General features: G+C 37.6%; 1 protein-coding gene across 2 annotated transcripts in view; it reads right to left on the minus strand.

Annotated features, from left to right (window-relative positions):
• Positions 1–11,101: 11,101 nt before the first annotated feature.
• LOC145984084 (uncharacterized) overlaps positions 11,102–27,037 on the minus strand; it is a 111,667-nt gene continuing 95,731 nt past the window's right edge. For both annotated transcript variants that reach the window (XM_083117485.1, XM_083117484.1), the window contains one exon: positions 11,102–21,109. In XM_083117485.1, the coding sequence (XP_082973611.1) occupies positions 20,460–21,109 (650 nt within the window). In that variant the 3' untranslated portion in view covers positions 11,102–20,459. The remainder of the gene's footprint in view (positions 21,110–27,037) is intronic.

Genomic DNA, 27,037 nt, shown 5'->3' on the forward strand with positions numbered 1-27,037 from the left:
AGAAATGGATCAAACTCGGCAATAAGCTCTAGAGACATCATGTATTGCCCGTTGTGCAGAGAATGGAATTTTTCTTCGTGTGCACGTAAGGGAAGCCCGCGACTTGTCAACTTCACTGACCCAGTACGTAAGTTCCGTCTGAATATGTGATTGAAAATGATTCTCCAAGGTCCCAACAGATTTCTGCCTTGTTAAGAGTGCCAACTCGCAGTTTTTGTGTTCTTCAGAATTTTCGTGTGATGCTAGAATATTTGAAATGTTTTTCCAGTCTGAAATGCCGTGAGTTGCGATGTTTGTCTTGCCCTTGAACAACTTGCATGATGCACAATAAACGGCACCAGTGCTGCACGAATATACCAAATAATTCCGCAAAATTGGTTCGCCATTTACAAGTTTACGAAAAAAAACACTATTATTTTAAAATCTTGTCTTACCTGCTATGAGTCTGCGATTTAGAAAAATCGTTTTCAGCATTCTGATTAATTCCACGTCTTAGAAGAATGTCAATTGTAGACTCATTCAGATACCACTCGGCAGGATCGTCACTAACGAAATGTGTACTCTCACTGTCACAATCAAGAACTCCTACGAACTGAGGGGACACTACCTCAGGTGCACTTTCTTCCTCCACTAAACCCACAATATTTTCGACATTTTGCGTTTCACCGAGTTCACGCGATGTAGTCGCTTCCACTTCAATTTTTGAACTGCTTTCGGAAATCACTTGTTCCTTTAGGCTAAAAAAACGTGTCCACTGTACCAAGCTTTTTCTGTAAGGTTGCTTCTCTTTCACGCTTTTCTTTTGCAAGTTTACAATAAGCCGCCCCACTTAACTTTGTTCGCTTCATGCTGCCTGCTGCATAAAAAAAAAAAAAACACCAAATCGCAAACGCACTAGCAACAAACTGAATGCACCAACCAGAGAATACAGTAAGACAAAAACTAGTTGCGGTCCACACGAAAGCTGCACTCACTCACTCACTTATCAGCAGTGCTTATTTTTTTTAAGACTGGCATTGTTACAGATGCGAGTTTCAAACAATCAGTCTTCTTTCCTGCCTGGCCATTAACAAATGCTTAGTGGAAGATCGAGGGGTATGTATTTACAAAAACAAACCAACAAAGGCTGGGCGGCTTGCATTGTCATTGTAAGCGATAAAAGCTACAGCAAGGGTTAAAAACAAATTGATTGGCGCCTGAAGGAGGCAGAGCAGACGAAACATTTCTTGATAACACATAAATCCGATACATCAAGGTTTCTTTCATATGAAGCGAAAGTGTTGCAAACCGTTGATTTGAAACATTGGTTTCATAGGTCTAAATTGTCACTGTGTACGTAAGACACTTTTTATTATTCTTGATATTCTGGAAAAAATGATTTGCCGCCCCTAGGCTCGTGCCTAGTGGGCCTATTTGGTAATCCGCCACTGGCCATCCATGATTTAAACGTCTTCTTACCTGATTCTGAGCAGCTCCCAGTGGAGGTCGAAGTTGACGGCGCGGGAACAGGCGGGAACAGGCGGGGAGACTTCTGGCTTCTTATCCTCAAGTAATACCAAGCATGGCTTTTTCACAATATATTTATCCATCACGAAAGTTTTCTGTTAACACACGAGCACGAAACACGTCAGATGACCAATGCACCAAAATGCACTGTACGTTCTAAACTAAAGAACGATCAGTCAGTAGTGTCTGTACGTTTTCGTAGATATCATGCAATGCACAAAAGTCGGTCCTCGGACGGCATGGGATGAATGGTGGAAGCAATTTTATTATTGATACACTAGCTTTGCAACCGGCGGCATATTTTTTAGATTGAAACTATGAACCTCACCCCACCTACTAGTGTTGCTGTTCTCCGATAAGCACAACAAATAGCGGCAAATTGCCTTTCATTCAAATGTGTCGGCCGTGCTTTAGCAATAATGCCTTTGATCATAGCCATTCCCGCTTTCGCAATACAGACTTTTCAAAAGCTTTCCTTGCGTACTTTACTGCAAGTCAGTGTTAAATAAACTCAAAGACTTCAGAATTATTTTCCCCTTATTCTTTGGACTAGAGGAAGAAATTTCGAGGATAACTAAATATCGTACATATCAACATTGCCTGGAAGTCGTGCTTACGACCTCAAATTTTTCAGAATTCACTAAACAACATACTGGTATAATTGTCATATCACCTCGTTATTTTGAAACTCTTTTTAGTAAAAATGTTAACAATACTCACAATTATATACTTAGAAGGGAGGTTATCTAAGTGTCCCCCTCCGATTTCCATGAAACATGGCAGGTGTATAGAGGGGCCCAAAGGAAGAAATATGTGTTTTTTGTTTTTGCTAAAAAACTGTTTTAGGGGGCAAAACCTCTCCTCTAATGTCAAGATGAGAACAAATTGAAGTGGGGATCTGACCCCTGTGTCCCCTTCCGATTTACATGAAACTTGGCAGGTGTATAAAGGGGCCCAAAGGAAGAAATACGTGTTTCTTTGTTTCAGATAAAAACCGCTTTTAGGGGGCAAAACCTCCCCTCTAATGTCAAGATGAGGACAAATTGAAGTGGGGAACCGACCCCTGTGTCCAACTCCTATTTTCATGAAACTTGGAAGGTGTATAGAGGGGCCCAAAGGAAGAAATAAGTGTTTCTTGTTTCGGCTAAAAAGCTGTTTTAGGGGGCAAAACCCTCCCTCAAATGTCAAAATGAAGTGGGGATCTGACCCCTGTGTCCCCCTCCGATTTCCATGAAACTTGGAAGGTGTATAAAGGGGCCCAAAGGAAGAAATACGTGTTTCTTTGCTTCGGATAAAAACCGCTTTTAGGGGGCAAAACCTCCCCTCTAATGTCAAGATGAGGACAAATTGAAGTGGGAATCTGACCCCTGTGTCCCCCTCCGATTTCCATGAAACTTGAAAGGTGTATAGAAGGGCCCAAAGGAAGAAATACGTGTTTTTTTTCGGCTAAAAACAGTTTTAGGTGGCAAAACCCTCCTCAAATGTCAAGATGAGGACAAATTTAAGTAGGGAACCGACCCCTGTGTCCCCCTCCGATTTCAATGAAACTTGGCAGGTGTATAGAGGGGCCCAAAGGAAGAAATGCGTGTTTTTTTGTTTTGGCTAAAAAAAAACTGTTTTAGGGGCAAAACCTCCCTCAAATGTCAAGATGAGGATAGATTTAAGTGGGGATCTGACCCCTCTGTCCCCCTCAGGTTTCCTTGAAACGTGGCAGGTGTGTAGACGGCCAAAAGGAAGAAATACGTGTTTTTTCTTGCGGCTAAAAAAAACTGGCAGATATACAAGTGGTGCATTTGAGATATGGAGTGCATATCACTGGCAAACACAGCTATCACCGATGAGACGAAGAAAGGAATATATGCCACGCGAGAGCATGCAATGTGACAAAATGCGTTACATAACACACGATACATGCTTGACACAAATCATGTGCAACGCACCTACCACGACGTATCACCTATGGAGATTCCTCACAAGCAGAGGAGAGAGTAAGGAAACGTGAAATGGTGCCAGGAGGTCAGTTAAACACAATTATCAGGTGTGCTGTAGTGGGATGGTATGTACGATAAGACATCATGAATCCAAATTCCGTATGTGTGACCCCGTATATAAAGGCTCACAGAAGAACAGAAGAAAATAAGGACAACCGTTCTGTATGGAGGTACCATGTTGAATGTAGTGAATGTGGTCACACTTTTAATACAGGCATTTAATGCCAGTAGCCCATCTCCTTTAACAGCAGAGGAGGCATATGTCGCAGACATTGTGAAGGACGTCATTGAAAGATGTACCGAAGATCCTGCGTACATCGTTGAATTTGCTACTTCCTTGGACTTTGACCAGCAAGATGATACGTATGCACACGCTTTGGAAGATACAAATGATGACACGGAAGAAGACTATACCAACCATTGTTCCCAACATATTGTATCCATTGGATATAAACGAATAGCAGTCGACTTTTGGAGGAGTGGACAGAAGCGACGTTTGTCTCTGACCACCGTGCAAAATCAGTATAAGAATGTTACCTCAACACGGCAACTACAAAGATGGGAAGAGCAGGTACATGCAGGAGGAACATGGAAAGAAAAGCTGTGTCAGGTTTCCAAATACGTTTTAGAAAACTTTAGTGATGCCGTGCAAGCACAGGTTGCAATTCATGATATTGATATTCGGAGATGGGCTCTGCAAGCTAAAGCTGAATTGGACGTTCCTCTGTTTACAGCGTCACGGTTTTGGCTTTGGAAATTCAAGAAAACACATCACATCGTGTCCCGGAAGGTCACCAAATTCGTTACACGCACATCTGCTGGCAAGAGGGAACATGTTCAGAACGAACGTGACGGCTTTGTGGATACTGTTAAATCATGTATTGCACAGTACTCTGTCGGAAATGTGTTTAACTCTGATCAAAGTGGTTTTAATTTAGAAATACACAGTGGTCGCACCCTAGCTATTAAGGGAACGAAGAAAGTGGAAACTATCGTGCAATCTGTTGCATCCACAACACACAGCTACACCATTCAACCAATTATTTCGGCCGCGGGAGAGGTGTTGTCTCCTCTCTTTCTTGTTCTGAAGGAAAATGGAGGTACCATTGCACCCTATGTCAACCGAACACTGTTCCGTCCAGCAAATGTGTTCATTGCAGCCTCTACATCGGGGAAACTGACAACAAATCACTTTAAGACCTGGCTCAAGGAGGTGTACTTCCCAAACACAGATGATTTCGGTGCCCTGCTATTGGATTCGTGGAGTGGACATAGTGATATTGTTATGCGAGAGGTGACACCACGGGACAAAAACATTACTCTGTTGACAATACCTAAAGGATTGACTGGCACTCTCCAACCATTAGATGTGTATGGATTGAGGATTTGGACAAATTTCGTGCGACTGTTTTCCGATCTTGTCCTGTTACTACACAGTGACATTAATCTCCACCTACGCAATAACATTATCAAACTACAATCACTCACACATAACCAGTTGTCCTCACCCAGGTTTCGACACGTCTTCCAATACGAATGGTATAAGAGTTGGTATCTTCCCGAAAGGCCACCTCCATTCGAGAATCTGGTGGCATTCTGTTTTGGTGGTGACAGTAATCGGATATGTGATGTTTGTGGTGCAGTGGCAGTAATCAGATGTGCATGGCGTAACCGATTTTTTTGAGGAGTACCATTACTGTGACGAGTATGTACATTGACACCGTGGAAGCAACAATAGGGGCGGTTTTCAATGTGATGCATGGGTGCTTGTCTTTACTTTGTGTTGGCAGATCGGTTACCATAACGTTGTTTCGTGTTACTTTCTGGTGGTAATAAATGTTTTATACATGCTGTGTATTCATCTATGGAACTATCCTCTTGTGTCCTTGGCTATGGATATCACCTATATGATATCTAGGTCATGCTTGATAGGGTTATGGTTCCCGTGTGCGACTATTTTGATGCTCCGTCACCATGCTTTAATCCGTCTATTGTTATGCCCATGCCTATCCGGGAACAACGGTGTCTATGAATTCGGCATCTCTCTACAATTGCACTGCGTTTGGTACCGACAATCCTACAGTTCTGTGCTGTGTGTGTTCCAATTATAATCATATGAGCGTGTTCTTCCTATGCCAGATTTATGTGGTTTCGGAGTCAGATCCCCACTTCAATCAGTCCTCGTATTGACATTTCAGGGCGGTTTTTAACCTCTAAAACAATTTTTTAGCCGAAACAAAAAAAAAAAAGGTATTTCTTCAGCCCCCTCTATACACCTGCCACGTTTCATTGAAATCGGAGGGGGACACAGGGGTCAGATCCCCATTGCAATTTGTCATCATCTTGACATTTGAGGGGGGGGGGGTTGCCCCTAAAACAGTTTTTTTAGCCGAAACAAAAAAAACATGTATTTCTTCCTTTTGGCCCCTCTATACACCTGCCAAGTTTCATTGAAATCGGAGTGGGACACTAGGGTTCAGATCCCCACTTCAATTTGTCCTCATCTTGACATTTGAGGACGGTTTTGCCCCCTAAAACATTTTTTTAGGCGAAACAAAAAAAACACGTATTTCTTCCTTTGGGCCCCTCTATACACCTTCCAAGTTTCATGGAAATCGGAGGGGGACACAGGGGTCAGATCCCCACTTCACTTTGTCCTCCTCTTGACATTTGAGTGAGGGTTTTGCCCCCTAAAACAGTTTCTTAGCCGAAACAAAAAAAGAACATATTTCTTCCTTTGAGCCCCTCTATACACCTTCCAAGTTTCATGGAAATCGGAGGGGGACACAGGGGTCAGATCCCAACTTCCATTTGTCGTCATCTTGACATTAGAGGGGAGGTTTTTGCCCCCTAAACAGTTTTTTAGCCGAAACAAAGGAACACGCATTTCTTCCTTTGGGCCCCTCTATACACCTGCCAAGTTTCATGGAAATCAGAGGGTGACACTTAAGATAACATCCCTTGTTAGTATATAGTAATGTCATGTGTTTTGCTGTCTCCGGTCATAGCCTCATCCCAAGTTGATGGTCAAGAACGTTTCAAATGAGTATTTAAAGTTAAGTTCATGTGGCACAATTCATTGATTGATTGATTGAATTGGTGTTTAAGTCCACTTGATGCACAGTAATGCTAATTGGGACTGGACCTACAGTTTAAAGTGAGATCCGAACCACCATGTGCCTCCACCGGGTATCGAACCACCCAGATAGCACAGACAGCTTGCTGCAAGCATGAAGCAAGCTTACCATAGCAAGCTAAGTAGCTAGCAGCAAGTTTGCCATGGCAAGCTATTAGCTGGATGCAAGTTTGCATTAAGCAATCTAGTTACCAGAAGTGGAAGTTGCAGCAAGCTTGCCTAGATATGCTTGCATCAAGCTTTTCATAACTATAGCCTGACAAGTTAAGTCCCGATGCGGAGCACTTCCTATTATGTCATCCTCCCCACCACTCTTCTACTCACTGGCCTGTCGTTGACAGCACCAGTGGTGCCAACTCAGCAAAATTAAGCTAAAACAAATATGACAAACAATTTTCACTGTTTAGTGTGACGGTGCATGCAGGCTCCTATTATATCAGTGGTTCATTTAATTTAATCCGGCCTTTGAAATGTGTGCAGTGCGCCGATCGTAAACTGTAGTATTATGCACGTGCGTTAAGGTTTATAATGAAGAGAAACTACAGGGCGAATGACTTCATTTTCTGAATGCGACATCGAGCAGTGGCCAGTTTTTTTTTCTTTTTAACTAGTGGGGTGGTGGTTCGTTTGTTTATCCTACAACAATCACTACAAGAACACAATCTGATAACACGCTTGCCTGTGTTCTTTTCTAAAGCATTGAAATGTTCATGCTCTTTACTCTTGGCTGCAAGATTCTTACTTTGAAAGAGATGGACTGATGGACGAGCATGTAGATGAACTGAATTAGACTTGGTGAAGCCGATTCAGACACGGACACAGATTCATCATTAGACACAGACTCGGATGAGTGGGAGAGTGAAACTGAAGAAGGAGAACTGGAAAACATTTAGAAGGTGAGCTCAGTTCAATCGTTTATATATTTTTCATTTTTCTATCGTTTTATTTCATACATTTCTTATGCTGGTAAGAAATATCCCTAATATAACTTAATTCATTGAAGGTTTAAAGGGAAAATATCAAAATGTATTTAGAATTTAGCGTAATCAATAGGTAGCGTAGGTGACGTGATACTACAAAAAAATAGTAACATTCATGCCTTTAACATTCAAATTTCGTTGAAAATTCTAGGATAAAATATTTATCATGGGAGTTTCACTTCTATTCACCACATTTTATTTTCTGATCTTCGTTGCAACTTCAATATTCACACATCTTTCAAAGGATAATAAAACACATTTTTTCACTAATTACAATCAAAGTTATCCTTATTTATGTTACTAAAACTTGTTTATTTTACATTTGAGTTACACTGCCATCTAGTGTACGCCGCATGAAACAAAAGCTTTGGTGCTTTATTCACACTGGAATTCATTCCACTGTATTTCAGTTTTATTTAATTTTGTCACTACTGTTTATGTTTAATAAGTATCTCTATTGTTATATTAAATGGGTGTGTCTATTGTTTTATTTTTTAAAAAATGCATCCTTATCACATGCATCAGGCTTACGTCTAGCTTGCCATGTCAAGCTTGCTTTGACAAGCTAAAAGGAAGCTATCGCAAGCTTGCCCCAAGCTTATGTGCTATCTGGGTGGGACCCCTTGATTACAAGGTGGTGGCACAATTCAGAGTAAACTTTACAAGAGAAGCAAAATAATACCTTAGATCCTCTTAAGCAAAATTATTTGGGGGGCTCTGCCCCCACATCATTAACATTGGGGGGAGGGGTGGCTTCAACCCCCAAGCCCCATGGAGTCGGCGCCTATGGTTGGGGTGGGGTGTGGGGATGTTTGCTGGAACCTTGGGGATAGCTGGGGGATGCTTCTATGGTATAAATGAGAAACAGGCGGAGCAATGATTTACATAGTAAGATCCTGTTGGGAATGCTTCCGTGCAGACACATTGGAAATTTTGTCACCTTGTAATCCAAGGCCCCAGGTTCGATACTCGGTGGAGGCACATAGTGCTTCGGATCTAGTCTCGATTAGTTTATCTGTGTGTAAAGTGGACTCGAATCAAAAAGTAGGAAAGGTGCCTAGTTGGGAGGATGGGATCCTCCTGCTCCTCCATTCCCCCACACTGCTCATCAACATTATCATTCTTCCTCTTTCTCACAATTTGCCAAAAGTGACAGAAAGCTACTCTAGATAAGAGAATACTTAATAAACTATTCATCATCTTGTTATGATTAATGAAAGTTACAGAAAAGCGACGTAAAAGTAGGAAAAATACAATTTGGAAATTGTATATTAATTAAAGAAAATTGTAGTTTCTGCAGGACAGTCAATAACTCGTACTTTTTACAATATCATAAAATATATTGTGGAATCTGATGTGTAAACCCGAGTGTTCTAAATGTATTCTAATTTTAAAATTAGTGAACAAATATTATGACGAAAATAATTGCAACTCTAGAAAGTGTATTCTATTGTTCTTGTAACAATAATTTCTGGCGAGAGTCTATTTACTGACAAATGATCAATGCTGTTAATGTACTGAGCAATTGATTGCTGGCACTATTGCTTTGTCATTGTAGAGGAGAATGGATCGCTCGTTCAATTGACGATATTTTGCTCTCTCTTACGCCATGGATATCCAAAGGATTTGTTCCTGGGTGGCGCAAATGAGGCATTTTTTACCAGGGGTGACGCAAACGAGGCATGTTTCTCCCCAAATTAGCGATGCAGCTAAAAAAAAAACGTAACTGTTAGCCGTAATATATTCAAATATGTCAGTTAATTATCTGGATATTAGAATTATTCAGATTCTAATAAGTTACACGGATATTTATAATGTGAGATATCGAGATATTTATAATCTAGATTATCCGTATTTCCACATAGTAGACTATCTTTTTGAACCTGCAAAAGTAAGCATTATTGTAGAACTTTTTTGACGCTTTTGCTACATTCAAAATTTACCTCAAAATGCTGAGAAGAAATGTAGCTTCGCTACAGCTATAGTAGCAATGCTACTTCCGACCACTGCAGTTAGTGCACTGAAATTCATAGTTATTGTATTTTGTTAATAACTTTTATAAATTTCATTAAAAAAAGTTTATATTCTGTGACCTCTCACAAAGAAAACTAAGGTATGTGAGCCAAAGTGGCCATAGTCAAGCTTCTAGGGGAATTTACAAATCTCCAATGATAGGTAAATTAGTGAAATTTTTAAGAAATAAGACAACTAATTAAGAACATGTTCCATACAAATATTTTGTAAAATTGCTTGCAACTTTAAAAAAAAGAATTACAAAACCGTTACATCTGTTCCCAAGGTGGACCACTGCTTATAGTTTCATAGAAAATGTTGCTTGTGCTCAAAACAACATATTTTATTCATTTTTTAAATAATTTATTAGAGAAATTGTTAGTCTCAAACTTTTGATTGGTGGCATGCATTATGTACAGTTCCGACCTCTGTTGCAGAGTGGTTACTTATTGACTGACCCTCGTATGTAGAATGATTTCCCCAAGCTTCAATCTCTTGGGATTTTGGATTTGAGTTGTCCTAACATTGGGGAACATTCCTGAAAAAAATATTTTCTGTAGTATTTAATTCCGGGTTGGAGCAAAATTTTAGCTAATTCCACCCTACTAATTGTCTTTGGAATAAATAAAAGAAACACTTCCGCAAAACTTTTACCACTGAAGGATTTAACATATAAACCCAACATATTAATAACATTTAGTGATTCATGAAAGTCTGTGCAAATTTAACTTCATTAGGTAATCTTTAAAATAAAGCATGTTTTAATGTGAAAAAAGTGTAAATTCCAGAGGCGAGTGCAACCTGTTCCCAAGATGGCCCGCCATGGGTCACCATAGGAACTCACCTCTGGACTACAGTTTTCAACAAAAATAGGTATCATTCCTTTGACACAAAAAACGTTTTTACAACGTAACTATGTGATCAAAAAGATAATTAAAAGAGCTTTCAAAATATGTATAAAATATTAACATTAATTAATTTCAAGGACGTACACACACTTTTTTTACTAACTTAAAATAATAACTAATCTGCCTGATTCCTGACACAATAACTTACACAAAATGGCTGCTGGCAGCCAGACAGTTCATTTTCTGCATAGTGCATCAGAGGGGGACTGGGTATATTGATGTAGTGTTATTTGTTAACTTTGTTAAATACTAATATGATTTTCGTGAAGTGGGCCACCTTGGGAACTATGGCCATCTTTGGCTCACCCTCCTTATGCATTTTGAGAGCTGTGGATCCATTTATTCTTTGGATTAAGTAGTAGAATATAAAAATATGACCTGGTTCCTCTATTATATACTAAACTTTTCTCCCTCTAATGTTTAATCCTCCTAAGGAAGTAAAATTAATTACCACTATACACCATTTAAACTAGATATTTGTAGGATTTGTGACCAACACATAATAAGCATGCCAGAAATGTTAGTGTTAAGTGTCATAGTTTTAAAAATTAAAATAAAACCAGAAAATCTATGTTAAAGAGTTTAATTCAGGAAAAATGACACTGTAATTACATCACGAAACATTTAGCCTAGAGAAGGTAAATGAAATGTTTCGTTCACCCACATGTAACAGTTTATACAGAACTAAGCAGTACTTCTATTTATTTATTACATACTGTTGATTTAAACACTTGCAGTTTTCAACGATCAAAATTGCAATGAAAATTATACGTATCATGTACTAGATGTAATTGTAACAGTACACAATTTTTGCATTATTTATAACTAGTACAAAAAATTCTCCTTTTTGTCAACTTTAACAAAATTATTTCTTAATTCAGACACTTGAGCACATAATGTTTCTTGCATATACACACAATATTCGTATCTAGAGCTCATTAAACACCACAAGTTAGAACAAGTTTTACAAAGCTCAGCTCTTCTTTAAACAGGAAAAGCAATTCTCATCAATTCATTCTCATACATATATAAACAGAACATATTTAACATACTTACATATTTCTCTCTATTTCACACAAGATAGACATACTCTCACACATTCACACAACATATTTACATTATGCCCACATTTACTCAGCTAGAAAGGAAAGATTTTTCTTTTTAAATAACACCATACGTTTATATTTGTTGCTACAATATTCACTAATATATCAGTCAATAAAAATGGCACTTGAACAGAAATGACTTGCTCCTCATGTAAATTCTCATTGTAGATGAATTTATATGCTGCTATGGCACTTACTTAAAATGGCGAGTTTCAAGCAGTACAATGTTGTGTATTAGCCATACATTTTAACAGGACTATTAATTGCACTTTTCTTCTCCACCAGCACCTATCATCTAACATGTAGTGGTACTTGCTCACTGCCAGTTCAATTTATTGTAAAATAATCTGCAGATTTCTACCAAGAACTAATGTGCACATACAAGTGCAAGTAGCTAATGAGGTAGGAAATGAAACTGAAGATTAGCAAAGCTGCGCATGCCCTCTTTGAAAAGTTGAATTGTTGTTTTGAAGTTCACTTTATGCACAAATAGGATATTTGGGACTGTACCTAGTTAAAGTGGAATCCGAATCACCGTGCAATGTGACTCCACCAGATACTCTTTGAAAAGCGACAAATCAAACTATCAAGTGATTAGTGATCTTAGAAAGCAACCCAATACAGATACTATTTATTCCAAGCTGATTTCATTCTGTTCAACTTCAATGTTGCTTTGAAAAATAACTAGTGTAAATTGCAAACAATTCATGATACTACTGGAACCGAGGCAAAGTGGCCTATTTATTAAAAGATTCTGGCTACAAAAAGGGACAAATTACAAATAATTGAGATGGTGAACTGCAAAGAATTTTAAGCTGCTAAACATCACATACGTTGATGCAAACAAAGTGTGCAACACTACTGTTACTACCTACTTGAATGAATCGCTACTAATGCATTTTGTAAGATTTATGTTAAAAAGTATAGATACTTAAATTTTATTCTCCATTTCAACCACTTTCAACAAGTGTTAATTATTTATGCCTACTTAAAATAATAATAATGAGACTGCCAGAAGAATGCTCAGTGTTTCTTCTTGCAACAGGTTTATCGCTAAGTAAATATTTCTTTTATTTACGAAAATGAACCATGCATAGTTGTTATAATTCCCCTATGAGTATAATAGATGAAATACGAAGTTTCGAGTTTTTCTAGAAAGATATTTGCTTTCAAGGAAAGGTAAGTTATAGATTCTTATAGGATATTATCACAAAATTCAGAAAACTCAGCATAAATTAATTGTTCATTAGTAAATCAAATCATGATGATTTAGACCTAATTTTTATCTGCTCTACATACAGAGAGAATAGTTTTCAAACATGCTGGGCATGCATGCATTCTGTAGTGGAATATTATGTTCACTGGTAATGTTACAAATATTTGTATACTAAAAGTAATGAAAGCTATATTCTTTCATGTATGTAATGAAAATTATAATTGATTTAGCATGAAATTGATCAGCAAACTCTAGCAATGTGTATGCTATACTTTTCCCCACTTAAAATGATGGTTAATTACATTGGTGTTTTTTCCCAATTATTTCATTTTCTTCAGAATTCATTCCCCTTAAATCAGGACTTAAGAAACTAGTTATTAGCAATATATTTTGCTGTATTCTTTTATTATTAAATAAACATTTTTAAATGTATTGATTATTAAGAAGTTTTCTCTGAACAGAAACTGCCAAAAGTGGCAGAAAAGTGACGTAAATAACCTAATTTAATAATAATAATAAAAAAACAGAAGCTGATATCTCTACTTCCAAAGGTTCTGCTTCAGCTTCAATCAACAGACAGGTATGAGAGGAACAAAAGCACCTTGGAACTGCCACATTTTTAATGAACTGTGTGGATCTAACTAGGGATGTGAGAAATCTGACTTTCAATGTATGAATATCAGCCAAGAATAGCATATCGGTACTGGAATTGGTAAAACAATTTCTTACTTTGAAAAGTTTGATCACAGAGGACATATTGATAGTTTTGATCATTTCCTTTCAAATAAAATGAAATAATTCACTGTAATATAATAATACAGTGTCAAATAAGAAAATCAAGTATTACTTAATTTCTGCACATACTATAATCTCATGGTACTAGAGACATACTTCATCATCTCACATTTTACATGTCTTTTACTATGTATAAAGCAAGCATCTTACTTTAAAGGTTCAGTTAGAAATAAAATGTCATATTACCATAATCCACATGTAGCACATTTTTCAAATATAAACTAATAAGCTTTCTTAATGGAAGACAGCATAGTCACCTCAATTATTAAATTTAGTTGCTAAATTGTCATGTGAAATTAATTAATTTCATTTTATTATAATGAAGACACTATATAAGAAACTTACATTGTATGGCTAAATACCTTGAGCTGAGCAGTTAAAAAAAATGGAGAAAGAACTTACACAGGACTGTTATCATCATATTAACATTTTTGTTAATCAGTGTGCTGGATGTTTTTATTTCCTTTAGATATAAATTTAAGAAGGCACTACAACAATCAATAGTTTGCACTTGCTACTACTATTTTCTTTTTTAAAAAAGAAATTAAAACCTTTTTCTGTGAACCTAAGCATTGAAACGCATAACTTGATAATACTGTATATCTTTTTCAACATCATTATTCTGAAATTTTACCATTCTAGGTAAGTATATGCAGCTAGCTAGTAAACATATTTATATTTAGTATATACATTAGCCAATAAAATGCTTAAAAGGCAATCAATAGAAACTTTTAAAATTATACATTATACTTGCTCTACATTATTACAACAGTGACTGTTATATAGTATATGATTAACAACTTCTATCTCTAAATATATTTTTCTAAGGCTGACATTTATCAGTTATTTTGAATACTAGCGACTAGTGTGTCTGTATATTTCTAGTTACCAACATAGAAACAAGTCTTACCACTGTTTTCTGGTTTGCAGTAATATCTTAATACAGAAAATTCTTAGCTAAAAAAGTATTGTATGAAAGATGAATAAACTTCAGGTACCTAGCTAATTTATGCTGCTTATCAAGATGAATTTATTACCCAACATTTTTCAACTTATATTTCCACTGAATGTAACAATTAAATCAAATTTTAAAAGGAATTAAAAAATTCAATTTCTTTACAACACAAAATAATTACTATAAATATCACACAACAATACATGAAGTTACTTCATTTGTACTAATTTATGATTTCTACTACTTGCTGTATTATTTAGCACACCTTTGGCTATTATTTCTTATCACCAATCAATGCCTGCTCTGTTCTTTTATAAGCATAGGTACATATTATACATGTAGCTATAGCACACAGTTGTAATTGGGAACACATTGAAGTTATGTTACATTACAATTAATACATGGATTATATTATCAATAGTATATATGAGTACATGTGAACATGCAGTATTTTGCAACACGGATTGCTTCACAACACTGAAGGAAAGTTATATGTGAAGTTTAATTAGTAGAGATAAAAATAAATGACTACATGGCATTTACAAATGTCAAATGTGATTTACTTTATACTAATACACAACACATTTAAAAATTTCATTGTAACAGCACATTTTCAATTCTCAATGGTGGTATGCTTCCTTGAGCTTATTTAATCTTATTAAGCCAATAGCAAAATGTATCACACAAACCTATACTTCCAGTGATTGTGAAAAATCTGAAAATGGAACTGTTAAATGGATTACGTTGCACAAGTGTCATATTACTTATAACTATTTTTCTAGTGTACAGCAGCTCATAAACTATCATTTATTTACTGTAAATTTACAATGCATGCATAATATATGATAAAATCAATTTTTCTATGACATAATTTTTTATACATAAAATGACCAGTAGTTATAAACTAAAACATGGTGATCTATAGCTGTTACTGAATAAAGATATCTAAGTTATTAAAATAAAGGCATTGGCAAATACTTTAATTTCAATATTCAGGAAGGAAAAATGAACTGCTTACTATTAATCACAACTACAGCTAGTTCAATGGAGTATAATGAAGTAAGCAAATGCATACGGTATTTATTCCCTATTATTTCCCCTAAAAATAGAAAATGCTTTTCTTCTTAGAAACAAGGTGAGGGAAGTTATCTCAAACAATGTTGCAAATATTTTTTTGTATCAACTGCACTGGGTTGGTTGATCACAGAAAAGAGTAAACAGGAAGAAAAGGAGCACAGTAATAATATATACTGTCTTATACATACACATAACATGAAAACATACTAAAAGCACACTTCAGAAACACGAGAGAGTATCAACAACATTGATGAATAAGGCTATGAATATTAGCATTAACTTACAGATGATGTTATTTTGCGTGCTGTAAAAATAATTTTGTTATTTACTGTCAATGTGTTCTCTTCCCTTGAGATTTTTTGCAAGTAAGTATAAGAATATTAGTATAATCACAATGTCATACATTATCTGAGTATTGTCAGGAAGTAATGCATGTTAATACAGAATATGTATATATATTTGAAAAAAAAATTGCTTTGCTGCTTCAGAAAAAAAATAATGTTTATCATCATTCAAGAATATGAAAAAAAACAACAAAAAAAACAGTAATCTGATTAATTGGGAGTAAGTGTAAAAATATATTTTTCTTACATTTCAGAAACGGCATGTCGCCAAAATAATGGACATAAAGAAGCTGATCAATTGGTACTTCATGTAATCACACCTGTTCTGTGTAAGCACACTGTCATACACAGCTCCATTTTAAGTTACATGCCTCAGTGCCTCCCGATGGCATAGTGGAGCATCCTCGTAATCAAGGGATCCCGGGTTCGATACCTGGTTCAACACCAGATTTTAGTAAATTATACCTACAGAAAGCTAGTGTTTCAGTCTAAAAATATTTTTTGATTCGTGTATGGAATTACTGTTAAAAAGAATAAATGTTCAAATAAGTTCATTTCTGTCTGCTGGTTTAATAAAATTTCTCGTGTTTTGAATGCCGCATAGTATAGTTGGAACCTGGAATGCTTTTGGTGATTGAAGTTGAACTGGTACACTTGAAACAACAGACTTAGGCAGTTACATATATAGATTAGCATCAGTATGACTCAGCCTCAGTAATCATGCATACTGCCATAAGGAATTACTCCTCAGATTGATGAGTACCTTTACAAAGTTACTGATGAAATATGACTTGCAATTTAATAGAGTTTGTTACTTCATTTAATCAGCTGTTGTATGTTGAGTAAGCATTTACTACAAAGCTAATTTTTTAGCGACACACGTTGGATTAACTAAGTGGTGTGAATATTTTGATTACACCAGTCTGCATTTTGCTACAAAAACTTCATTAACACATGATTTTCACTTGGAATCATTTCATTTTGTCATGTTAAATAAGCATAAAAGCTAGATAAAATCACATGCTTGTCCATCTGAATCATTTTCTTTCAAATTTTCCATAGTAAGTCCTACAGACTAACTGTTCTGCAAGAGCAACATTTCTCTACAAAATTCAATTCCAGAAGAAACATACCTCCTTGTCCATTATGCCACTAAATTTTTTATTCCTTCAATTTTATCTCAATGAATTCATAAACCTTCAATGGAACCTGAATCTTGCTTTTTCTTAGTCTTATCATTTGACTAGATTTTATCAATTTCAAATATAGTATGAGCTTCACAATTCCCTTCCGTAATGCCAGAAAACTTATAAACTTAACCACATTTGACTGATGATTGCCCGTGTCACATTTGAGAAGTATCAACAAAATACATATATAAAAAATGCTCATCACATATTGTACATAATTTTTATCCTGAAAAAAATTCATTCCCTGATTTTATTTGTGTGTGTGTGGGGGGGGGGGGGGGTGTGTTCTGTATACATAATAAAATGGACAATATGAGAAAATCTACATTACTCCAAGTTGCATTATGCAAATTAGAGACTTGGAAACACAATTCATGCTTAGAAGAATATATTTATATTACAAGACTGGAATAAAGGACCTCCTTATCAACAAAATCGATTTATTGAAGGACCACCAAAATTAATATGTATTTATAATTATGTAAAATGCACACACATTGAGGTATGAAAGATCAACATATTTATTTACTAAATGACACTCATGCATTCACACACTAGTATATGATATTTAGCTATGATTGATGAATGATAGTTTTTATTTAGAATATCTTACATAATTTACTTAATGCCATGGCAAGAGATGATATTTCTTAAGATTTTTGTTTTGCCAGTTTATATTTATCTTGAAATTTTTTGTATATTAATTAGGGAGACCAATCAAGATGCACTGTAATTGCAAGTCACTTTTCTTGCTTTCAGAGTTCTTCAGTTCATTGCAAAGTGATCAGCAAGAATAAGAATTTGCCAAATCTATTTTACCTATCACATTTCATTAGATGGATTATTCATTTATGCAACTTTTAATAACATATATCTATAAAATTAATTTTCATGTATAGTGAAAAGGGGGATTCAAATATAGTAACAAGTGCTCTATGGAATAAATTGCATAAGCTTGTTCCACACTTATTGTAATGGAAGCTCAAATTAAATGAGAATAAAATGATGCAGAAAGAAAGAGTAAACACTCACCCTAAATATGTGGTGTTACAATAACAACAGTTATACTTATCCTCACTCTCAAGCTCTATTTCAACACTGCATACTGGCAAGAGCAGCATAGACTACCCTGTCCCATGGAACCAGGGGGGTTAAAAAAAAACACACATAACAGACAAGAAGATACAACTTCTGTCCTTTTGCAAGTTTTGTGCTATCATGTGGAGAAGCCCCAAGCATCTACACAGATTTAACAAAAATTATCAGACATAAGCAAGTGCAAGTGACAAACATATGTGAAATTGTGATCTTTTGTGTTTCCAAGTGTTTAAATTATAATATGCTACTTGAAAGATATAGATGTCAAAGCTATAAATGGTCCATTGCATTATTGAATATTTCAACTAGGCTTGAACAGAAAAATACTGCAGTATATAAACACATACTTCCCAACAAACACACTAGTTACTTCTAACATAGTTTATTCATAGTGACATAATTTGTCACTGCTCCAAATTTAAGTATTGTCTTAATTTTATACCAATACATGTGTGACATTTGTTAGTACATTATGTTTCTATTAATATCTGTGCAGCGATTCTATGGAGAATCTTTGGAATGACAACTCTCTCATATACTCTCCTTGTCTTACAATGGACACTGTTAGAAAGTTACAAAATATTCATACAAGAGTTGAATGATAAATGTGAGCCAAACTTCAACAAATTTTAGAAAGAATGGGCAAAGACAGAAGACAATTCATTATTACAGCAATATTTCACAATATGCAATTCACAATATAATTTTAGTAGTCTTTAATTATACAATTGTCTGCATTGACTTTTTCTGATCAAAAGCTTTCATTAAAGATAAATGATAATAGTAATTCTAATTATGAAACACCTTAGCAGTGCTAACTGAATTTGGCAAAAAGCACCTAGTCATATCAGTAACATAAAAGTCTACACAATCTGAAAAACTAAGTGACACTATTTCTGATATTTTTTTAATATGGCTTCATGCATGCTATAATGTGAGCAAATAATTTACCATGGTACCAAATCTGCATTGGCAACATAATAAGTTGCACATTAATATAAGATTTTCTTCTACACAGAACATAGGAACTAATCACGTTATGTACTTTCACAGCAACACAATATAAAGAGTCAACTACTTGCATAAAAACCAATATCCTGTATATCTTCACAAAAATCTCACCTATCGATTTCAGCAAAACTGATCAAGATTTTTAGTTAACAATAGTGTTTCATAGATAAAAGATAACACTGTCCATGATCATGAAAATCTGAGATGCAAGTTAGAATATTATAGCCAAATAGAATTTAGTCAGAAGCAAGGACAGTTTTTCATAAATTTTGATGGCAATGTCAATATAAACACCATAGTCATCTGATACTGAAAAATGTAAACTAACATACAAAGTTGGAAGGAACCAATTTCTTAAAAGTTCCAATTAGCAAACAGAAGTGATCAATACTGCTTTCCAGTTTTATTGGTACTTATTTATAAAAACAAATGATAAAATGGTTCAACCTGTACATTTCAGAAATTGTATTAATGAAACATGTGGCAACAGCATGGGATAAGGATATTAAATATTATGCATGAAATACAGGCAGATACTGCTGATCTTTACTTTTGATGAGTGAGTTTTAGTTTTGTAAAATATGTCAAAGATATCGCCAATATGTAACTAGCAACAAATAAGCACACAACTATGGTTAAATCTGGCACTAATTATGCTGTTTAACATGATATGATTACAGTTTTATGTACAATATATAGATATATACATATGCATAGTGTGTATATTATATATGACCTTCAGATAACTAAGGATCGATTTACAACTCATGTTGCCAGGAACCATGACATCTGTAGAACTTTCAAAACATGAAAGTACTCAGAAAATTAAAAAAAAAGAAGACATTTTCACACTGTACAAAAAAAGTTACAAATACAGTACTCTCTACAAAGATTACAAGAGTTTAAAACAACTCTTGGAAACTAATACACATTATTGGCATTATACAAAAATGCATTAAGTTATAAACTTCAGAAGCACACATACCTGCTTCACTGTATAAACAAATATGATTATCGCAAAAGCTAACCAATCAGCAAAAACATTCACCGTACAGCACAACTTTCCACTTGAATTTACTAGTATCACATTTTGGCAGGCCACGAATGTTGGTTTAGTTGTCCCTGTCACCTATTCATTGTGCTTTGCTATTTACACATGTCTGTGGAATGCAGGGAGTTAATTCATCAACACTTTCTGGCCTATCTTCTTCACAGTTGTCAGAGTTCACTAAGTCTCTCACTTCTTCACTCACCCCTTGGAAATGACTAGAACCATCACTGACTTCTTGGCCACTCGAAACCCTGTTGGGTTTGATTTTACATAATATGTGGTTTTGCATTAACCTTTGGTGACCTTTGCTTCCATTCTGGATATCAGAAGTTGCATCATTTTGTCTGCAATTATGCTGTGAAATAATTCTAGGAAGTGTGTGATACAGTCGAGGCTCTGGGTGAGTGGAAGAGGAGGTTGGTGGCGGTTGGGACCACCGTGTAACATCACTGGCAGTAAGTTGGGAATGGTCATTGTAAGAAGGTGCCACGCACGTAATAATTGGATTATTTTGCATGTGTGTGGCATATACTTCCAACATAACTGGTTTCTTACATCGCTCATGATTCGTTGGCTGAGGATGGAATGTGTGCAACACTGGGGAAGTTCCACTATTTACATATCCAGAATGAGTTATCTGCCCTTCCAAATTATCTGCTTGATTCATGTGCGTGCAAGGAATACCACCATTTGGCATTTCATTTGAAATATTTATACTTTGAACACTTCCACCTAAAAGAAAAAAATTCGTCAGTAAATCCAATTAAAGATTATTGAACTTAATTAGCTATCTGTGCACCTACACATACAAGGGTTGTTCAAATGAAATCTATTAGGTTTCCAGGCCAACATAATTTCAGTCAACATTAATACAAGTTAACGAGATAAAAGTACCCTGCACACACATTGATTTACGGTCCAGCATTCAGGCACTGGTCTATTGTGCTAGAACTTTGGGTATCCTCCACTGAGAAAGAGATCAAGTTGCCTGGGTTAGTCAATAGTACCTACTTTTGTTGGTATCAGCATCAAAAATTAAGTTATCTTCTGAGGATGTTTTTGGGTGGTCCATAGGGTGTATAGGCATTTTCCTTATTTTGTAAAATTTTTGCCACTTTTGACTAATTGAGATGATACAAAATGATGATTAGATGAAATTGATAAGGGACCCATTACAAAGAAAGAACCCATGCCCTGGCCACGACTAAAACCTGGAAACTTCAGAAAAAAGACCATAAGTGGATCACTTAACACTGATTGATTGATTCTGATATTGTGGGCACTTCGCACATAGGCTATGTTTGCCCATCACACAATACGGGGATATGCCACTTAAATAAAACAAAATTGAGGACAGACCTCTAACAAGAAAAGAACATATCTATTAAAAACTTCATTCTTACATTTTTAAAACTAATTCATTCATTCATTGTTTAACATGAGCTAAAACTGTACAGTCTCAAAGGACTAAAATATCCTTGTTGCCATTCACACCAATCACCACAATATTCCTTTTAATGACTGCTTCCAGGTAGCGATCATCCACTCCTTGCCCCAATCCACCAACACCTCAATACGTAGAAGATGGGAGAGGGCCTACATATCGACCATGAATGCAACCACACCTCCAGGCCTGAACAAGGCTACCCAGTAATGCCCCTCATCCCCTATCCTCACCACCACCTTTTCCCAACCAACCCCTTCCCCACCACCAGTGGTGGATTAAGCTTCCTCGCCGCCCCTAGGCACAAACTTAATGTGCCTCCCCACTTAACTTTGTTCGCTTCATGCTGCCTACCTAGTAAGACAAAAACTAGCTGTGGTCCACGTGAAAGCTGCACTCACTCACTCACTTGTCAGCAGTGTTTATGTGTTTATTTTCTTTTAAGACTGGCATTGTTACAGATGCGAGTTTCAAACAATCAGTCTTCTTTCCTGCCTGGCCATTAACAAACGCTTAGTGGAAGATCGAGTGGTATGTATTTACAAAGACAAACCAACAAAGGCTGGGCGGCTTGCATTGTCATTGTAAGCGATAAAGGCCACAGCATGGGTTAAAAACAAATTGATTGGCGCACGAAGGAGGCAGAGCAGACGAAACATTTCTTGATAACACACAAATCCGATACATCAAGGTTTCTTTCGTATGAAGCGAAAGTGTTGCAGACCGTTGACTTGAAACATTGGTTTCATAGGTCTAAACTGTCACTGTGTACGTAAGACACTTTTTATTATTCTCGATATTCTTGAAAAAAGATTTGCCGCCCCTAGGCACGTGCCTAGTGGGCCTATTTGGTAATCCGCCACTGCCCACCACCACTCACAGTTTTCGACAAGCCTGGCGAAAGAACCATTTTTTTTGTGGTACTGTCAACACTTTTTTTTTCCTTTGGGACCTGGCAACACTGCAGGTCATGCTTACTCTTCCCTCTAGTCACTTAGTTATACAACGTCTCTCTACTCCTGAAGATGTGACATACCATCACGAAAATTTGAATTTTTTCTTTGTCCGGTGAGTGTTTCCTCTCTCCTCTTTCATTTTTATACACACACACCGGGTTTTCGTAAATGATTGTCGGGGTTTTCTCATTGTTGTAATCGATGTGGGTGAATGACACGGTGAACACAAATGCACGATATTATTGAGAAACTCAACAAGTTTTGTTCCTTATTTGTTTCATAGACCTCTGTCTCCTGATTCTGCTGCCAGGTGGCAGTTTTCCAAAATGGCGGATATTACTAGCGAGAAGGCGTTCTGTGTCCTTGAATATCACACAACGAGGTCCGTTACAGTTGTGCAACGACATTTTTGTGCACGATATCGGAAAGATGCACCGTCAGACAATTCAATTAGAAGGTGGTATGCACAGTTCAAAGAAAAAGGTTGCATTTGCAAAGGCAAAAACAGTGGTCAACCATCAGTGTCGGAACATGATGTGGAACGAGTTCGTGAAACCTATCTACGGTGCCCAAAGAAATAGATTCCTGCTGGATCCAAGGAACTAAACATTCCGAAGAAATTATGTAGTGTTCTACGAAAACGGCTAAACATGGAACCATACCGCCTAAGTCTGCATCAAAAGCCAACACGTAACGACCGTCGTGTACGGGATACGTTCTCCAGCGATATGCAAAATCTCATGGCTGACGATGACAATTTCATCGAGAATTTCATTTCCACTGACGAGGCGACATTACACCTAAGTGGAAAAGTAAACACACACATAGTGCGCATACGGGGAACGGAAAATCCTCATCAGTTTGTTGAGTTGGTTCGCGACTCGCCTAAAGTGAATGTTTTTTGTGCTGTGTCACAAGAAAAGGTGCACGGTCCATTCTTCTTCATGGAGAAAACGGTTTCGGGATTGAGCCCCACCTCACTTCCACTGTGAAGTGCGATCATTGCTCAACAGAAAATTACCACAACGTTCGATTGGGCAGAGTTATGAGGATGAAAACCTTTGATCATGGCCGCCTTGTTCACCTGACCATTCTCCTTGAGAGTTTTTTTCTCTGGGGATACGTAAAAGATACCGTTTACCATTACCCACTACCATTGAGGAACTGAAAACACGCATAACGAATTCCATCAACAGTGTTACACGTGATATGCTATCTCGAGTGTGGCAGGAAATGGCCTATCGCTTAGATATCTGCATGATATCGCGAGGCGAGCACATGGAACATTTGTGACTGTCATAAAAACTTGGCAAGTTTTCTAACATCTTGCAAAAAATTGCATGTATCTATCTTTATTACATAAAATACAGTGCTTGTTTGTAACCCCGACAATCATTTACGAAAACCCTGGGAGGGCCAAAAGGGCTAAGTAAAAATCAAAGAAGGTAAAAGGAAACACTCACCGGACAGTAGAAAAATTCAAAATTTTCGCTAATTTCATAGCATCATCGGTGTGAGGAGAAATAGACGGAACCGGAATATATACAGGGTGTTTCTAAAGGTCGTTTACAACGCTTGGGAGGTGATTCCTCACACGAAAACAAGCAAAAAGTCTAAGTTCCATTTTTACGACTGAGGCTTCGTTTCCGAGATAGAAGCCTCGCAAAAGGTGACAAAGTGAACGTCACACCTAACTGGGACGAATACTATCACAGATAGAGAAGTGGTTCCAAGGGAATCATAAAGGAATCGTATGTGCTCAGTCCGGAAGTCACTATGAAAAGTTCACTGCACGCATGCGCAATGGAGTCCTCAAAGGAATTGGGGATTTCCAGCAACAACAATGCATGGAAAAGGTATGTAACGCAGCAAGAAGGACCGTGACAATGAGAAATGCATTCAAGACAACACATCCCGACCTCAAACATCAAAACATGACCACCGAACACAAAATCCGAAAAGTTGAGCACGGTTGCATACCCCAGTTACACGCGAGGAATGAACGAATCATGTCATGTGGCATACGAGAGACAGGAGGAGGGAAAGAAAAACACAATATCAGATGATTGCGACAACGTGTATTTTTACACGCGACAACTACGTAATATCCCCCCCCCCCACACACACACAACAAACAACAAATGCTACAATATCTTACGCACAGACAGTCCGTGTCACTGTACACCAACTGAAGATGTCACTTTCACCACACAAAGGGGATGGGGAGCAATACCAAAAGTGTTCGCACGCGATCATTGTGACGTAAAAGAGACCAGTTTTGGAAGCGCTGCACAGGCAAGTCTGGCTCTCGTAGTCTACGTTTGACCTTCATGACTGCTGTTCCCGCGAGAGGAGCTCGAAGGGTTGGTTCTCTCCGGCAGTCGTCCCAATCGTGTTGCAGGTGCTGGGATATGATCAGCAGTTCGCTCTAGGTTGTCATACGCATTGAAGAGTACTAGTATGTTGCATTGAAAGAAGTTGACGTGGTGGAGTGGGCAAGTCAAGTATCGCAACAATTGGTCTGTGGTGTTCGTACGGTGATACGGCCAATTTGTGCAGTGTGCCAGTGTTAAACAAAAACAATACTTTGCAGTTCCAGCTCCCTATTACACAGATGGCTGCGTATACGACCCAGCAGCTAGCACACATGCATCTCATGTATGGGGAGGCACGTGGTAATAGCCGTGAGGCAAGGCGTCTTTATGGAGAATGCTTTCCACATAGACGTTTACCGTCTCACACCTTCTTTCAGGTAGTGGACAGTCGACTGCGTGAAACAGGGTCAGTGTTACCACCGCGACAAGAAGTTGGAAGACCCCGAAGAGTACGCACACATCAGTTTGCAGAAGATGTGTTAACAGCGGTCGCAGAACATCCTGGCACCAGTACGCGAGTGCTCGCTCGGGCACGAAACACGTCTCATGTGAATGTTTGGCGAGTGTTGTCAGATGAAGGAATGCACCCTTTTAAACTGCAGAAAGTACAAGAACTGTTACCTCGTGACTTTCGCCCTCGTATGGAGTTTTGCCAATGGTTGTTGCATCAGCTGGACACAAACCCTCACTTCGGGGCAAACGTATTGTGGACAGATGAAGCCATTTTCACCAGGATGGATGTCTTCAATAGTAGAAACAGTCATGTATGGGACTTTGACAACCCACATGCACTTTTTGTGGCCCATCACCAGCACAGGTTTTCAGTGAATGTGTGGTGCGGGATAGTACATGATCATTTAATTGGACCATACATTCTCCCTGTTCGCCTGAATGGTCGCACGTATCATGCATTTCTTAGTGAGGTTCTGCCTGAACTGTTGGAGACCGTACCTTTGGCACTGCGGCAAGAAATGTGGTACCAACACGATGGTGCACCAGCTCATTTCGATCGTAATGTACGACATTTCCTGCATGACGTGTTTCGCAATAGGTTCATTGGTAGGGATGAGCCTGTGCCTTGGCCACCGAGGTCGCCAGATCTCAACCCTCTCGATTTTTTCTTATGGGGAGAAATGAAAACCCTCGTATACGACACACCTGTCACATCAGCTGAGGACCTCGTTGCTCGCATCAACGTCGCCGCCGCGACGGTAGCAGATACACCTGGCTTGTTTGCTCGTACTCGACAATCCTTGATTCGTCGCTGTCATCTCTGCGTAGAAGTAAACAGCAGACATTTTGAAAACCGTCTGTGATTATTGCCCTCGGCAAATACCAGTGAGAACACTTTCGGTATTGCTCCCCACCCCCTTTGTGTGGTGAAAGTGACATCTTCAGTTGGTGTACAGTGACACGGACTGTCTGTGCGTAAGATATTGTAGCATTTGTTGTTTGTTGTGTGTGTGTGGGGGGGGGGATATTACGCAGTTGTCGCGTGTAAAAATACACGTTGTCGCAATCATCTGATATTGTGTTTTTCTTTCCCTCCTCCTGTCTCTCGTATGCCACATGACATGATTCGTTCATTCCTCGCATGTAACTGGGGTATGCAACCGTGCTCAACTTTTCGGATTTTGTGTTCGGTGGTCATGTTTTGATGTTTGAGGTCGGGATGTGTTGTCTTGAACGCATTTCTCATTGTCACGGTCCTTCTTGCTGCGTTACATACCTTTTCCATGCATTGTTGTTGCTGGAAATCCCCAATTCCTTTGAGGACTCCATTGCGCATGCGTGCAGTGAACTTTTCATAGTGACTTCCGGACTGAGCACATACGATTCCTTTATGATTCCCTTGGAACCGCCTCTCTATCTGTGATAGTATTCG

The sequence above is a fragment of the Lepisma saccharinum genome, chromosome 2, assembly GCF_977018435.1.
Source record: "Lepisma saccharinum chromosome 2, izLepSacc3.1, whole genome shotgun sequence".
In the NCBI taxonomy this organism is placed as follows: Eukaryota; Metazoa; Arthropoda; class Insecta; order Zygentoma; family Lepismatidae; genus Lepisma; species Lepisma saccharinum.